General features: G+C 39.6%; 1 protein-coding gene across 1 annotated transcript; it reads right to left on the reverse strand.

The window, feature by feature from the left end:
* Positions 1–3,348: 3,348 nt before the first annotated feature.
* cep126 (centrosomal protein 126) lies at positions 3,349–15,163 on the reverse strand (the record flags this gene model as incomplete). Its single annotated transcript, XM_083913327.1, has 11 exons — positions 3,349–3,432; positions 3,530–3,594; positions 4,186–4,395; positions 4,665–4,740; positions 5,077–5,192; positions 7,375–9,337; positions 11,507–11,678; positions 11,793–11,904; positions 12,004–12,149; positions 14,260–14,379; positions 15,129–15,163. 11 exons carry the CDS (start codon positions 15,161–15,163, stop codon positions 3,349–3,351), a joined length of 3,099 nt encoding a protein of 1,032 aa, XP_083769453.1.
* Positions 15,164–18,161: the final 2,998 nt, after the last annotated feature.

The raw sequence follows: 18,161 nt of genomic DNA on the forward strand, positions 1-18,161 counted from the left end.
TGTAAAGCCCCGCTGCACAGATTAAAGAGCTTTGCTCTGCCACTCACATGCTCATGTGTGTCTTAAAACATAGGCTGCACGTCTCAAGTTGAATTCGTCCATATTCTGTTATTTACGTTACCCTAGTTTCTTTTTATTTAAAAACTTTGAAACATCTAGTATGAGCAGTTTTAAATAGCAGCATGCAACAGGTGCTATCGTGGCATCCATTCGTTGTGGACCTTAAACACATTTCACTCCAGTCCTCTGTCACTGCTGCATCCATATTTTGCCCAATAGGAATTTATATTCATCCCCTTATTTATAATCTCTCAATTCAAGGCGCACAAAAAATTCCCACAACATCTTTCTGATAACTTTTTTTTTAGCTTGTGAAAAACGTAATGCCCGTGCTATAGTTGGATGTATGGATGATAATTCCTTGCACACATGCTGCCAGTCAAGAGATGCCCATTGTTTGGGCGAAAGTGGTCATTTTCACATCATTGTAACGCACTCAGACACATTAAAGAGATGAACTGCAGTGTCCCGGCGCCCCGAAGGGACCACCCACTTAGCAGAGTTTGGTCACTTTTGGTCAACATCCCTTCATCCCTCTGAAGCCGTTCTCACTGCGGTTTGGTTCGATGTTGCGGATATCAGGAGGAATGGTTTTCTAGGCTCTATTGCACTGAATATAAACTCATGAAAGGCAGGGCGGCTATTACAGTCCTCCATGTTTAAAACGCTTTGGTCTGGTGTTATTATCAGACACGGTGACGAACGGTGTTGCTACAGACAGATGGGAGCTTGAGTGCCCCCTAGAGTCTCTAATAGGTAGGCCCTACATACAGGCTGTGGGCATACTAGATAATAATAATAATAATAATAATAAAACACAGGCAATCTCTCGCCTCTCTCTCTCTCACATACACCGCACAACTTTATGTCTGATATGAAAATGAATGAATCAAATACAACCACCCAGGCCCACCAATTTAGCTTTTAGTGCTATTATCATATTTTATTTTTCAGTTTTATGTATACAATCTTGATTTTCTTTCCTACCTCAACTCTGTCAAACGTGTGCAGGTGATGTGATGTGTAAAATCTTTTTATGATGGAGTGAAAACAAACCAACCAGTTTCAACCACACTTCAGTATTTTGTCTACACATGCAATCATGTCAATAATAACTGCCTGCTATCAAGACAGTTTTATCTTTTCACATGCATCTAACTAATTGTTCCATTCACAGAAACTGAGCCAGACCAGACACTCATTCGTTGCATGTGACATGGACTGTAACAGAACATGAGATTAAGCGTCACAGCGGACCAAAGCACAAGCTTGAACTTGCATCTGTGAAAATGTCTTCCCTTATTTTCAGCACTCTTGCCCTTTCTTGTTGAGTTTCTGGGTGTTGTGCTGGTTAAGGCTTAAATGCCATTAAGCTCACAATTGTGCAGGATAATGACTCAAGTGAACAAAGGGATTCAAAGAAATCCTGCAGCATTGAGTAGAAGTTTTTAGGTGCTGTGGAGATAGATTTGCATTGATAAACTCTACTGTACATTATTGGAATGTGCATTCAGATCCATTCAATCACTGATGCAAGTAAAGGGGGTGGAAGCAAAATCATGATATTTTCTTTACTTTAGTAATATTTATATATACACACGTATGTACTGTATATGTATATATATATATATATACACACACAATATATATTGCAGTGAATCTTTGTGCAGACCTTTTTATCTATCTAGCACTTTACAATTTGTTTCTCATTCACCTACAGATGCAAGACACTGGCCTGCCCATCGGGAGCAACTTGGAGTTCAGTGTCTTGCTCAAGGACACTTTGACATGCAAACAGGAGAAACTGGGGATCAGTCTGCTAACCTTGTGATCAAAGGACAACCTGCTCTACCTCCTGAGCCACACAAAAGCTGTATACAAATATAGTAAATTGTTTTGAGATTCAGTTGATGAAAAGAAAGATGAAGATTTCTCTCTAATCACCTTATGCTTATTGGCTTAGAAGTGACATTAATGTCCATCCTCAAATAACAACAGTGGTCATTTTATATTACTGGAGAATATTTTTGCACACAACTCCTCAAAGGGCCGCTGCTGCTGCAGGCATCATTATACACCAAAGCTGAGTACATTTTATCTCCTGTTCTCAGTTTTCGTGTAAAGTGAGACACCACATTCACATCATTGTTTACAGCTTCTTGTTGAAACACTCAAGAATGTATGCATGCATAGAACCAGGAACCTGCAGTTAAACCAAAGAAATGTCATCATGGTGACTGACTCTTCAAATGAGCTTGGGGTTCCTCCACCTCTTGGAGCAAGTCCTAGCAGGTTGACTTAGGGGCAAAACCAGACATGCCAGTGAAGGAGAGGCAACTAAACTCACATCAATTATCCCTGCAGCTTTTCCCCCCTGATGCAACTATTTTCTGCCAAGGGAGATTAATTGCAGTAGCTGACAACTAAACTCATATAAAAATAGGCTTTAGTGTACTGACATTACTCTAATTCAAGGTCACTATTAAATGAAATAATACCTAAAGTAAGAGTGAAGTTCAGGATAGATGCAATTGCAACATAAGCCTGGAAGGCCTCTAGCAATGGCTCACCTTGTTAAGCCAGTAGGTTGAGTCTACTGCTCAAGATATAATCGCCATTTCTACAGCCATGAAAGAAAGACAAACACACCTTCAATGTCGCAATACCTCTCTCTACAATCCATTTCCTGTCCTAAGTCCCCCCCCCCAGTCAGTTTATCTGTACGTCGACAACAAGCTTTATTTACTTTACTGCCAAAATGTTCCCAAAATAGTTTCCATCACATCATAGTTTTACTATATTCAATAAATACACAATAAGACAGATTTTAACTAAATCTAATCTTGTACAAAACTACGTTATATATTTTGCAATCAATTCTCTCCATGCATCAATTATAAGAAGGGACTTCACTTATTTGTGAATAAAAAAATTGTTAGAGCCAGAATCATTTTCAAAGGCACTTAGAATGTGATTGCTTATAGTTAGTGCCTTAACAAAAGCAAAATATTATTTTTGTGAAAATGAGTTGTTGTAGCAGATGGCAAAAATACAGAACTAATTTCAACTAACCAACTTAAAACTTCTGTTTGGTCTAATTTTACTGGTATGTCTATTTCTATCTTAACAATCCATTAGATCTTGGAGATACTTGAGCGGGCATATCTCATTTTACAGGGGACTAAACTCATTTCACAGGGCAATAAAGTGTTTGGTTATACAGTGTGACAGGACAGGTATACTGCACTGCTGGGGGAGAAGACCACTGTGGGCCACACATGCTGTAAGTCAGGATTTCTTCAGGTACCGAGAGTGGTTGTTAGCTGAGGATGCTCGGTGCTTGTGATGGTTTGTGACTTTCACTTCCCTGGTCTGAAATAAATGAAATGAGGTAAGTAATAAAACATGTTCAGAAAGGCATTGTATGTGATTGAGGCAAGCAATGACTCTCTTAGAAATTCATACTTACAGAGGGTGCATCAGTAAGTATGAGGCCACGCTTGCAAGTATTACCCCCCACATGTTCCCGCACACCTACAAATAGAAACGGACAGGAGTGGTTATTCTTTAACACTTTAAAGGGATCGTTTTTTTGAAGTGGGGTAGTACTTATTCATAGTCAGTGTGTTAACTGCAGTGCACGCCATATATTTAGAATATTTTCACAGCTTTATCTTGACGTCAGACAGCCATGTTTATGTTTACATGGGGGGACTGAAGCCATTATCTATGCTCTCGTCAAAGCCACCAGATGCCACTGACAAGAACAGTAATTTTACCTCACAGAACACGGGAGTTCCTGGTCTACTGCTGCCTCAATGGGTTAGTTTGTTTGTGTTATTGTGTGACTTTGGTGTTTTAAAAAAGTTAGGAACAAACAAAATTACAGCCAAAAGAACCGATTGAGGCAGCAGTAGGGCAGCAACTCCTGTGTTCTGTGAGGCAAATTTATATTTTTGTCAATGAAGGCTGTTGGCTTTGAAGAGAGCCTTGATAATGTCTTCAGTTCTCTTAAAGGGCTATTTGGCAGCAAGGTTAAACTGTGAAAATATTCTAAATATTGTACACTTCATATTATATTGATATTGATATTTCTTATACAAACAGCCTTTACGAAGTGCTCACAGTACAGCTGGTGGTTAAGTCTGTCCAGAGAGAGGAGGATTTTCTGCTCTTCCAAGGAAATGGCAGTGAGTGCCTGCTGTTGGCTATGCTGCTGCACCGTGCCAGGCCTCTGTGTTTGGGCTGTTTCCATGGCAGCAACAATATCTGTTTCTTCCAGTGGGCCTCCAGCATGAACTTCAGCCAGGTGTAACTGGGCTGCACTCACCAAACCTGAGAGCACAAGTTTCATCAAAGGCGTCCATTTTCACCTGTTTCCATTTTACTGTTGTTGTTTTTATGCATTTATGTGTAAAATATAGCTGCAATGTTGTACTGTAAAAATGATTTAGTAGTATTGGCTCTACAGGATGGAAGTCCTATGAAATGTCAAACTCAACAGAATATGGACAGTTTTGTAATACTGCCAAGTTAGTATTAACTGCTAAAGTTAGTAATAACTGTCTACAAACATAAACACAGACACACAGTGAACACAATACCTTCATCTGGAAAGGCCATGTTGTAAGTACTGGTGTAGTAAGACGGTCTGACTGGCTCTGTGATCTGTTTAGTTGGCTGCACAAAACAAAATAAACACATTTAAGTCTTAGAATAATTTCAAGTAATATTTATGTGGCATAAAGTACACTCCCCTCTCCTAGGTGATAGGCATAAAGCACAATAACAGGCAAGGAAGTTGTAAACAAAAACATTATGCCTCAACACTGACAACTCAAGTCCATCCGGAAAGTCTTGTCTCGAGAGGCATAAATCATGGCGTCTAGTCAGTTTTACAAACTCTAAGGACAGCATGAAAGGGACTGAAAAACTGAATCAACAAGTTCAAACACGGCCATTTACTGATCTTTGGCAATTATTCTCACTCTTCCTCCCCACAGGGCAACTGCGTACCTGGGAGGGCTGAGGAAGCCTTCTGTTCCCTGAGCCAGGAGGCTGTCTGCTCTGCTCCACGCAGGGTTTCCTCACAACTCGTCCACTGTGCAGGGCCTGTTTTCCAAGAGTAGTTTCTGAGAGACGATATGTTTGCTGATATCATTAACAAAAAATAAAAACACATAACTACAACATACAAGATAATGTTAGTTGTGGGATGCCCAGGCTATGTGGTCCTCTTAAGAGGATAAATAACTAAGATGGAAAATTTGGCTTGGCTCCAACGTTTGATTCCAGAAGAGATCTTCTGTGATGGCTTTGACACGGCTGTCGGGACTATCACCGCTGAGCCTGACAAGGGACAGATTGGCACTGGTTTGAGGCAAGGCAGACAACAGGCCATTGTAAGGCAGGAAGTTTTTAGGGTCGACTAAGTCCACTTTTCCGGTATAACTGGCTTCCTGTTCTCAAGATAAGTAAGCAAGACTTCATTTTCACTAACTTTTTAATGTCATAATATTAGATGACGCAAAAAGAACAGTATGTCAGTGATTACATGGATCAAATTCAATAAATTGGTAATAGTGGTAAACACTTAGTGGACACTAAGAGGACATGGCATATTGATGCAAATTATGAAATATAGCTTATCACGGGAAAGGAATATCTTTGGTATCTTAAACTTTGCATAGTGGCGGTTACACAACACGTTGCAGCTCATTCACTGCATTTTACTTTCAATTTGATGTGACAGGAGGACAGTTATACAAAAGAAAAAAATATTCAAAGGATCATAATAGTATTTTGAAGGGGTAGTTCTGATTTTTCCTAAGTGGTGTTGTATGTGATACTTATTCATAGTCAGTGCATTACCTACTGTAGATAGCACACTGCACGCTCCCAGTTTGGAGAAGCAGGGAGAAGGACAGGCACGGAAGCTAAATGGTAAATGGACTTATAAGGCATCTTTCTAGTCTTCTAACCAGCCAAGGTGCTTTTTGCACTACTTGTCACATTCACCCATTCACAAAGACATTCATACACTGATGGCAGAGGCTACCTGCCCATCATCTAATCTAGCCATTCAACCCCTATTCACACACCCATGCCAAGCACAGGGAGCAATTTCGGGTTCAGTGTCAAGGACAGTTCGACATGCGAACCAGATGAACAAACCAAAGATCTTCTAAATGGAAGAAGACCCGCTCTACCTATGAGCCACACCCGTCGTGTACGTGTTTTTAAAATGTATTTTAGACACCAAAAAAGGACCACCTAAAAAAATCAATAAAAGTTTGAGTGTATGCCATATTTAGAATATTTTCACTACTTTACCTTGTCCTCAGATAGATTAGGTTTATGAGGGGAGATCTGAAGCCGTAATCTGTGCTCTTGTGAAAGCCACCACACTCTTGACAAAAACATTATTTTTATTTACAGAACCTGGGAGTTGCTGGTCTACTTCTGCCTCATTTGTTTAGTTTGTTTGTTAGTACCCAATATCTGAACCCACTGGCTATTGGTCTGACAAGATCTGACTAAGCCTCTGGTGGCAACGGCCAATACTTTGGGCCTTCCTGTGTAGCCAGCGGATATCTGGACCAAGACTTCCTCTTCTGAGCGGCAGTCATTGTTAACGGTCTATATGAAGTTGGAGTTGAGAGACAACAACAACGTTATAAACAGATATAAATGAATGCAGATAAATAATAACAAAGAGCAAATGAAAAGCTAAACAGTCGTCATTAAAATGCAGAATCTGTTTATTGAAATAAATTAGTTCCTAACCCTTTAAAATCACCCAAATCATACAATACAAACAAACTAACAGTGGTAGAGCAGCAATTCTGTATTTGTCAAAAGAGGTGGTTTTGAGGAGAGCATAGAACAGCTTCAGTTCTGCCCTGTGTAAACTTAAACAGGGCTGTCTGACAAGGCAAATGCAGCCCAAAACTGTGAAAATATTTAAATTATAGCGTACTTAAACTGATATTGAGTGAGTTTAGCTGCTGCCTCCATCCACAGCAGTACATTGCTTAGCTTCTGTGCCTGTCCTCCTGGATAAGTACCGCATTCAACCACACATCATATAATCCGAACTATCCCTTTAAGTATAAAACATAAAAGGGATCAGAGTATAGTACTGCCGGTATGCCAGTACCCACATTATTAATTTTAAACTTAAAGTTGGTTAGCTAATAGTTAGAAACAAATAGGCTTTCTAGAGACTGCATGTAAATCTGTATGACACATCTTTGCAGGCACGCAAACCAAGCCTAAACTGTGTTAGGGGCTGTCAGCCAAAATATACATTACCGTCCTTGGTGGCTAAGGCACTGCGGACACCGTGCCAGAGCTGTGAGATCTCCTCATCTGTAGGAGTGCAATCTAAACAGAGGGCTTTTTCATTCAACACCATCCCTCTTCTTCTGCTGCAGCCCTGAGTTTCCTGATGACCTGAGCTGAATGGGCCCTTCATGTTGCCCTTTGAGACGAGGCAGGTATACGAGGGTAGCAGCGGTGTGTACATAACAGTACTATCTGTTCTAATTACATCATGTGTGTAAGGAGAGAAAAATCCTTCTGAGTTGTCCTTGTGCAGGATTTGCTCTAAAGTCAGAGCTTGTTTACAGTTGACACTAGCATGATCCGTGCCATATGGAGTCTTAGCAATGCATGGCGTCTTTTCTTCCACCGACACCATTCTAGGAGGTGGGCGGGGCACAATGATCTTCCCTTGGGTTTTAGCAATCTGACACACCTCGGTGGCAGATTGAGGTCGAATGACAGTGCCCTTTCTAGTCCGCGAGGAAACAGGACCCGCTCCAGCTCTGGCAGAGCGCTCTCTCCGAGGGACCTTGAGGCCACCAGTTCTGGTTCTGCTCTGCACCACCTTGACCTCATCTGCTCTTTCCTGGGGCAAGCTGACTTGAACCCCAACATCTGCCCACGCTTGCTTTGTAAAATGATAACCCGTGGAGGCTGGAGGGGTCATGCTAGGCCCAGGCTTGGAAGCCCTTGAGACTGTAGTGAGACTTAGCTGGTGGTCCTCTGCGTTGTTATTTGACTGAGAAAAAATGCCTTTCCTTTGTTTCATTATGTTCTGTTCTTTGGCCTCTTTTTCCTCATGTACCTCATCAAACCAACGCAGCTTCTTTTTGATGGTATTGTTGCCCTCCATATCCTTGGTTTTTGTCCTAGTCAATTCAACACTATCTCTGATCGCTAAAGCTACTTGTTTTGCAAAAATCAAATGTCCTGAGTCATACCCACATGTGGCATCTCCTGACATATATCTGGACTGCTTTTTAAGGATTCCTTTAATGAATCTGACCTCACATACTGAATGAGAGGTCTTCACTGAAACAGGCAATTTCTGTACTTCCTCATTAGGACACTTAAGGCACTTAAGACCATCTGACTGAATGTTGGACAAGCATGTGTGTTGCAGGGATGCTGCATCAATGGACTTCTCAGTTTTCAACTTCTCAACCTTATTGAGGTCGTTTATAGAAGCACCAGGCTCCTGGTGGGATGACAGATAGTGGTTTTCTTTTCCTGTTTGCTGAAGAGTTTCTTCTTGTGAGGCATTATTTGTTGTGCTATCATTCAACAAAATATTGGGCTTTGGGGGAGCCTTCCAAAAAATGTCTTTGCTGTTGTCATTTTTGGAAGGTAAAAGGATTTCTGTAGCTACTGGTTGTTTTAATTCTTGTCTTTCATCATGGACCCCCTTCTGACTGAGTTCCAACGGAGGCTCTTGTTTAGGGCATGAAGACTCAAATGATGCGTTGACGGGAGCAACTCTATTTGTAACAATGTTGCCATCAGGACTGTTTTTTGAGGAATTTACCTCAAGGTTTTCTGGGACCGCATTAATAATTTCACAAAGAGTTAATAAGTTGCAGTTGTGCAGAGCAGGCTGGTTCTCCATTTTAGGTGTTTGCTCAACAGATGAGAACCCCCAAGAAGCTTTGGAAACATGCATCTTATTCTTAGGCCCCTCAGAGTCCTCTTGTTTTTTCTGCTTAGGTTCATGCAGTTTTTTTGATTTTGGTAAGTTGTCACCAAGAAGCATCATTGCTGAGAACGAAGTCAGGTCTGATGTTGGACACAACTCATTTTGCTTTCTCGGGTCTGGATGGGGCTTCTCTGTGTCGAGCAAGAATGATGAATAGGAATACTGTATATTTTTTGTGCTGTGGTTGGAAACCTCATTCTCCAAACTGTCCTTACTTGAAAGGAGTTCAGAATTACAGCAATCAGACAGTTGGCTGTCCTGAAATATGCAAGAAAAAGAGAGGTGATGAGTAGGAAATAATGATGTGATTTACATTTTCCATGTATACCTAAGGGCGGTTTGTGTTTTAGAAGGTGAAAGTGGAAAAGAGAGATTGAGGGCTATTGTGTTGATTGACCAGCTGTTTCTCTAAAAGTGCACTTGTTTGTTGTGGTGATGCTAAGGTACAGTAGGCAAATATTACATTTTATTTCCCAAATGTTTTAATTTTTCCCTACTTACTCCTTACTTTCTTTACTGTCCATGGACAGCCCCCTCATTCTGACATCTCTCCATTTAATGCACATGTGTGTATTTTGGGCCTGTGAATTTGTAATGGGATTCATTATGTATGCTTCTGGCACAAAATGTGCACTTAATGCCAGAGTTTGTTAGCAAAGCTGAGATAGTGTGACACCTTGTTTGCCTTGTTGAACATGGCATGTAAACAGTTTTTGCTAACATAATGAAACAGGTCACAATGATAAAGAAGTAAGTACAATGGCATAAATGACACCATACTTTTTTGAGATGATACAGATATTAGTTCAAGCATATCAATTCAAATCTATAAGTATCTATTCTGCCTTTAAGAATAGATGCAAATATAAGTATGCATCTATTCTGCCCTTTGCTGTATCTGTAATTAATAGAGGCAGACATTTTTCACAAAAGCAAATCAAGAATCTCTGTTACAAATAGCACTTTTTTTTTTACATAATTAACACACACACTTCACCAGAGGGAGCTGAAGGTGTTGGTAGTTAAAAGGCCTGTTCCTGATGCAGGAAAGGAATTATGCCACACTGCTGCCCCCTTCGGGGCTATTTGTGAAAATCTGCATTTTGAAAGCCCAAGATGGTAGACAAGCAAGACATTAACATCATTAATAATAAAGACTACCTGATAAATTCCAGTCTGGTTTTAGAGCAGGTTATAACGGTATAGAGACTCTCTTAAACAATCTTTTAGCAGCAGACAATGGTCACTCCATTGCCATACAATATTAGTCAGTTGTGTGTAACTGAGAGACCAAGCAGCATCTTGCGTCATAGGGCACATAGGGAGGGATGAATTTACATAAATTGATAAGTCAGATGTTTTGAAGTGGGTTTGTATGAGGTACTTAACCATAGTCAGTGTATACTTACAGTAGATGGCGATCAGCACGCCTCCAGTTTGAAGAAGTATGCAAGAGGACAGGCACGGAAGCTAAGCAATGTACTGCTGAGGGCAGTAGCTAAACATCAACTTCAGCCACCTAAAAAAAACCCACCTGAAGAAAATCAAATCCGTTTAAGTGCACGCTATATTTCAAATCTTTTCATAGCTTTGCCTTGCCGTCAGACAGCCCTGTCCGGGAGGAACTGAGAGCTGTTCTCTATGATGCTATATGATGCTCTATGAGCTGATCTATGCTCTCTTCAAGCCACCTGACTCCATTGATAAAAACAGTAATATTACCTCTCAGAACATGGAACTTGTTGGTTAGCAGCTGCCATGATCAGTAAGTTAGTTTGTTAGTGCCTAACCCTTTAAAACACCAAAGTAACAAAACCAGGTATCCAGTAAATCAGCAACTCCCATGTTCTATGAGGCAAAATTACAGGTTTTTCAATAGTCTGATGAGAGCATCGAATAGTTTCAATTATCTTAAACAGGGCTGTCTGATGGCAAGATAAAGCTGTGAAAATGTTCTAAATATTGTGTACACTACAGGTAAGACTATGAATAAGTACTTTATACAGCCCCACTTCAAAAAACTGATCCCTTTAATGTGTTGTCACGGCTGTATGATGGTGGTAAAGCAGTGACAATAACTAAATCTAAATATAGCGTACACTTCAACTCAACTGATATAGATTTTCTTTAGGTGGTCCTTTTTTTAGGTGGCTAAAATATGTTTAGCTGCTGCCCCCGTCCACAGCAGTATATTGCTTGGCTTCCACGCTCAATACCCTGCCTGGCTCTCCAGCTGGGGACATCTACTGTCTACCATCTACTGTAGGTAATAAACTGACAATGGATAAGTACGTCATACAATCCCACATCAAAAATCTGAAATATCTCTTTAAAAAAACTAACCAGGGGTGAAATAATACTGTGAGAATATGAGAATACCAGTTGTTGTTTGGTTTCCTGCACATTCATATAAAATAACCAACATACCTGAGGACTGTGATGTTGTTGCTTCTCGTGTGTCTTTTCAGTTTGTTGACTGTTCTTGAAGCAAGTCATGCTGTGCTCCTGAAGCAGTTTAGTGTAGGCCTCCACAACAGAGAGTGCTTGGCGGTGGGAGGATTTAGAAACTGTAGGAGGCTTAGGAGAGGGAGTGAAGCTTCTTTAAAGGAAAACCAAAATAGAAAAAAGTTACAAACCTAAATATCACCAGAATATGAGGTTTTGTCATGTTGGAAACGTGAGAATAATAAAATTATTAATATGACTTTTTCACCTGCTAATGTTAGAGTTGCTGGATAAGAAAGAGGATTGCCGGGTATATGAATTCAAGGAGCCTTGAATTTCATTGAGTGCATCTTCAACGTTTGGGACATTTATTCTAAAGGCTAAAGATAACATAATGGAAAGGAGACAAATAAACTGAAATGTGTTAAGACTGTTGTGCCTCTTAGTTCTAAGAGGCATATATAAGATACATCACTAACATTGTCTGCGTCTCTGAGAAGGAGGTAAATGGGCTCTTTGGAAGCGCTCAGTTGCATCCTGTACTCGCTGTCTGCGTTGCTTTAGGATGTTCTCTATCAGCCGTTGCTCATGCACGTCCCACTGCTTCCGTCTTTCCTCCAGAGCCCTGAGCCATGAAAAAGAGCAGACCATAAACCGGAGGCACCTTTTAATTGATTAAATGTAGATTGGCCATGTTTTAGATACAGAAACCTGAGTCTGTTCATCGAGATATGTTTTCAGCAGTCATTAATTAATCAAAGCTATCATTCACTACTGGGTTCACAGAGAAAGCCAATCAACAGGGTTAATCAAGTTCAGCATTAATGTGTTATTAATAAGCAAAAATGGTTGGTGGACAATGTCAACAAAAAGTGTACATTTTCAAACAGTGTTGAGAACTAGAAAAAATAACTACAGATTTTAGTTAAACCATGTCTGTTCTAGTAAAAATAAACCAAACCTTTATTATCTTATATTTATTTTCTAATATCTTTATTTATCGATCCATCTCATTAAAGCTGCAAAGTTTCGAACTCCAACATTTTGAATATATGGCATTACAACTGTGACTAATAAGGCAAACAAAACCACACATCAATATTATTTAGACATGCAAACATATACCTAATAACTCCTTGTTTACACTGGCATGAAAGGAAGCAAGCAAATATTGCTTAACATTAAAAACTTTTTTGTTGACATGGTTCAAGAATTAATCTTCAATTTAAAGGTAATTTTTCTAAATGTTCTGCTTATCTGATCATTCATCACCGATTATCTTTTTCTATTATATATATTATAAAAACCTAGGCACTATCATCACTGTGCAATTAAAAAAAACAGTATTTTAAGTTGGGACAGTCTTCACACATTTGCAGACTTAAAACTGACCTAGAAAGTACTGCATAAATTGGCGAGTTCATCGCCAAAAGAAATAGCCTTGAGCGTGTCACTCGAGGCTCTGTCAGAGGTGACTGTTATATTCCTCTATGCAGGAGCATGTTCAGTAAGTCGGCCTGGTCAGTAAGGAGTGCAAATGTGTGGAACTCAGTACCTGAGGAGGTTAAACTGCTCACAACATACAAGGCCTTCACAAAAAAAATGAAAATGTGGGTTATCAACACTTACAGCTGCCGACACTAAAAGATAAGCCTGGTGTGATGTTATGATAAAGTGTTATGTTGTGATGTTGTATTTTTTCTTAATTGTATAGTAAGTGTTTGCATATGTATTTTGTATTATATTGTACATGTATTGTGTGTTTTTTCTTCTCTCTTTCCTTTTCTTTTCTTCTTTTAAATTGTAATTTTTATTGCCTTTTCACATCATGGCCAGGGGACTACAGATGAAAACTAGCCTTCTGGCTAATTCTGGCTTTTTTAACCATGTGTAATCATGTGTTTTATGAAATTGCACTCTCCCCTTTTAGATAAACTAATACCCAATACCTATTGTTTTAGTGCATACATACGTGTTGTATGAGGCACTTATCGCCCACCTAAAACAATCAATCAGTTTAAGCGTACACTTCAAACTGATATTGATTTATTTTGGTGGTCCTTAACGTGGCTAAATATGTTTAGCTGCTGCTTCCATCGACAGCAGGACATTACTTACGCTCCCACGCCTTTCCTCCTCCCTTCTTCTCCAAACTGAGGATGTGTCCATGCCATCTACTGCACTGACTATGTATAAGTACCTCAGAAAAAATATTTTTAACTCTTTAACTGTAAACCTACATCACCTGTCTCTGATATTACACAATAAGTCTGGCCTTCACCTACAGCTATCCCTCTATTAACATACTCTTTCAACCTCTTAGTTTAAAAACAGTAACACTCACTTTTAGCCCCCGATAATACCTATGGAAATAAACATTTAGAAGATTATTAATATCTTTAAGGGATTTGAACCTCATATGGTGTTGAATTTAGAAGCTTTAGTTATCAGTCACTGCTGTGGCCCAATGGGTCAGCAGATCTATTTCCATGACTGTAAACTCCTGTCAACACAGCCCATCCATCAAAGGGGCTAATCTCAGGACAGAACCATAAGCTGTCCAGGAGGTGCATGTTGTACACCAGCAAAGCAGCATCTGTTTACAGGAAATAATGGAAGATGCTGCTTTCATTTGATAAAGAACTGGCTCTATGCGCAGGTTTGAGCTGCAGAATGCCGTTTGAACTGAGATGACACAAAACAACAATGCATAATTATTATGCACTAAAACTGACTTCCTGCGTCGGTTGGTTTCCAGGGAGAACTTGCGAGCTCGGGATCTACATAACTTTTGCTCCTCAACCAAAAGTTGTCTCTCATCTTCAAGGCCTCCATCAGTTCCCAACCTCGAATTTCTGGAAGTGAGCAGCTAAGGGGAGCACTTTTAAATGGCGTGTAGATACTGTACGTGCAATAACCTTTGACTTGAGTCAGTGAAAACTGATTAACGTTAAGTTCTCATGAGTTATACAGGATGGTTTTCAGTGGGGGGAAATAATGTCGAGGTACTTGAGCATTTCCATTTTATACCTCTACTACATTTCAGGGGGAGGGATGTATTGAATTTTTTACTTAACCACATTGATAAATTTAATTACTAGTTCAGATTATAAATACAAAATACAATCAACAAATAATAAATTATGATGTACTGTTGTGAATAAGGATAATAATTTATTGATCCCTTGGTGAAATTCACAAGCTCCTAGACAGTGTATAGACAAATAAGTCTAATCAAGTCAAATAAGTTTTTGCAACATTAAAGTAAGGTACCTTTACATTAATGTATTAGAAATTATAATTTAATCACATAATAGCCTATACACTTTTATGAAACTGACCACTTTGTATAACGTTATTACTTTTACTTTTCTTTCTTTAAGTACATTTTGATGCTATTGCTTTTGTACTTTTACGGTTGAATGCAGGGTTTTGAACGTTAGGCTACTTGTATTATTGCTACACTGTGATATTGTTAGCTACTTTAGCTTCTCAGTAACACAGGTGTAGGCCAACTAAGTTAACGTTAGACGTGTGATAACGTTACACGTTTATATAACGTTAATAACTCTACAGGATAAATAATTAAACGTTTGTAGGATACGAGTGGTAGAAGAAGTTGCCCTGAACAACTTGCATCCTCCGAGGCTGCTGTTTCTTGTCGACACCGGGCAGACATACAGGTTCAGCTCCCAGCTAACTGGGCTCGTCGGGTCCTTTTTAGCTCACGGTACTCCGTTCAACTCCTTCAACCATTTTCAGGGCGAAGATAAACTTGGCAAATTAAATGTTGGAATCCACATCGCAGCGTTGTTTTTCGTTGAAAAAAAAGTCAGAAACAACTCGGCTAACTTGTGACTTTTCTAGCCGCTTCACCTGAGTCTGTCTGCGTTCAGTCCTTCATAGCAACCGAGGACGCAGCTCCTTGTCAACGGGGACAGTGGTGGTCATACCCGCCATGTCCAGCAGGGGGCGCAGGCTCACTATGTTCATGTTGCCTTCAGGTACACCTGGGAGTGTCGTAAAATATAACTATCATCGGGATGAGAACAGATAGCTGTTTTGCAGCTTAAACATATTTCAGCCATGACCTCTTGCTCTGCATATTCTTTTACGTCATTTTAGACAGCCGATATATATTTGGAGAACTTAATCATTTGAAATATTTTATATTCGATAAAATGTTTTGCATAGTTTAGGCTGTCTGCTCATGAAATACAAAGGTGTGTTGCTGTTACACTTGATGGCTCCATGGGTTAAGAGGATTTAGTAAAAGCTTTTTTCCAGATTGTTTTCGCTTTCCTATGAACAGGGTTACTGCATCAAATAATCTATTTTCAGTGTGCCAAACGCCATAGAGTATTAGTGGGGGAATATTACCCTGCAGCACACTGACAATTGCAAATAGTTCGTAATAAATATTATCTTAGTGTTCCACATTAATTTAGGACACAACCTGTTATGCTGTGCTTAAATCCTCTATAGTTTGACAAAATGCTTTAATAACTTTTTACCGGGTTTATCGGTCATATCTGTGGAATATCAAGGAAATAGGTAAACTGAGATACGAACAGTTTGTCTTTATAATCTCCAATATATGACCTAAATATGTCCGTTAATACACCGCGTTATAAAAACACACCTAAAAAGCTGCTAGAAAACCGCCCACTGGGCGTGCGGAGGCAGCACCGTCAGCATCCAGACCCAAGGTGGGATGAAGGGTGAGAGCCAGTCAGACAGGTGGTCAGGGGGCGGACAGGATTCGGGTACAAGTGGGCTGCGGACGGTCGCATTTGGACGTAGTTTTTCTGGTCGTATAACGACTTAATGAAGTGCAAGTGAAGTCATTTGGCACATCAGGCTTTTGTGAAGGTGAGTGCACCACCCTGTTGATATGATGCTTTGAAGGTGAAGTAGTTCTGTGCTTTATTTCCAAAAAAAAAAAAGGTAAATCAGTGTTCAGGTTAAAGGAAAAGCTTCAGACCTATGCTATTCCCAAAAGGACCATCAGTATGAGGGGAGAGTACTCAGTGATCTCATCCTGCAGTGTGACATGTGCTAATAACACTGATGTCTTCTTCTTCATGCTGAGAACAATTTTAGAACATATTTTTCCAGTTAGCCTATTATACATGTTTAGTGTTAATATATCACATGCAGACGCACAGATTTCCTCTGAAGACATAAATTGCAGAAGAATCTCTGTTGTGTATCATGACGTTACAGCCAGTGTCAGGATGTCCTTCAGCTTGACAAATATATCTCTACAACGGTTTACGCTTCTCCTTGTTTTTCCTAGTGTGTCTGCATTGTCCATGTGAAGTGATGGAGTGTGGGTACATTTGCCCAAGTAGTACTTGAGAGTACAGTTCTGAGGTACTTGTGCTCTACTTGAGTGAGCATATGCTACCTTTTGCTTCTGCTCCACTGCATCTTGGAGGCATTGTGCTTGTTTTACGGTTTCTTTAATATTTTGCTTCTGGTGTATTTATGTGTTTGGATAAGAATTTTCTCATACACTTTTGCTGTATAACTAATTTTGATGTATTGTGTTTAGTATTGTGTATTGTGGGGCTCCATACAAAATCGAGTTTTGTACTCCATCATGCCAAAGCAATGTCTTTTTTCTTTGCTTTTTCATCTCCCGGTAGTACCCAGTTGTCTGATGATGAAGAAGGGCAGCAGAACGAAAACAACAATGTATTCTCAGGAAACCAGGCAGGTAAATCCACATTTTAGTTGTGATTTTCACACCTTCCCTGGCTGAACAGCAAAACACCGTTTTCATTTTATCCTGTCTCAGCTAATATAGACTAGATGCCAAAGATGAACAATGTGTCTGTATTAGAACAAATCTGCATACACTGCATGCGCTCATCAGATTGCTCAGTTAACACTAATTGTGATTGAATGAAGGGACGTTGTCATCATCTGTCATCATCTGTGCTGAAGCAATTAGCTCCTGAGATAACCACGTTATTCAAATGTAATTACTGAACAGAAAGTAGATTTTCTCGTTTGACAATGACAGAAATTAGAATTAGCATTAGAGATAGTCACTGTTTTATGGTTCTTTCATTGTCTAATGAATGGAGTTTACTTGAACCAGTAAATAAAAGTTTACCACTGCACTAATGGTAAAACACTTGACAACAGTGTTGTATAATGCAAAATAGATTTGGTCAACTATCATGTAGAGTTGAGAGTGGATGGACAATGTTAGGCCATATAATGAAGGAGAGCAGATGATGAGTCTGTGGGTGGTGTCACACATGTAGAGCCAGTTATAATCCAGTCGAGACCAGCTCTCCATTGCACACTGTAATCTAGTCCCTCCTGCTTTCTTATTCCCAAGGCCTTTTTTGGAAAATAAAGACGGAGCTGATGGTAATTTACCTACGACAGTAGTAACTATTAGTAAGTTCTCCTCCAGACAGTATGTAAAACATACTCTTCTATGATAAGTATTTTGTTTAACATGGTTTTCCCACTTATAAAGAAAAAAAAAAAACTCTGAAAAGGGTTTGGAAGCATATCTGCTGCATCTGAAATCACATACTATGCACTACTTAATATATATTGTTCAACATAGTTTTCTGTATGTAAAAAGTAGTATGTATCAGTTCCAATGCCCTGA

The sequence above is a fragment of the Echiichthys vipera genome, assembly GCF_963691815.1.
Source record: "Echiichthys vipera genome assembly, chromosome: 5".
In the NCBI taxonomy this organism is placed as follows: domain Eukaryota; kingdom Metazoa; phylum Chordata; class Actinopteri; order Perciformes; family Trachinidae; genus Echiichthys; species Echiichthys vipera.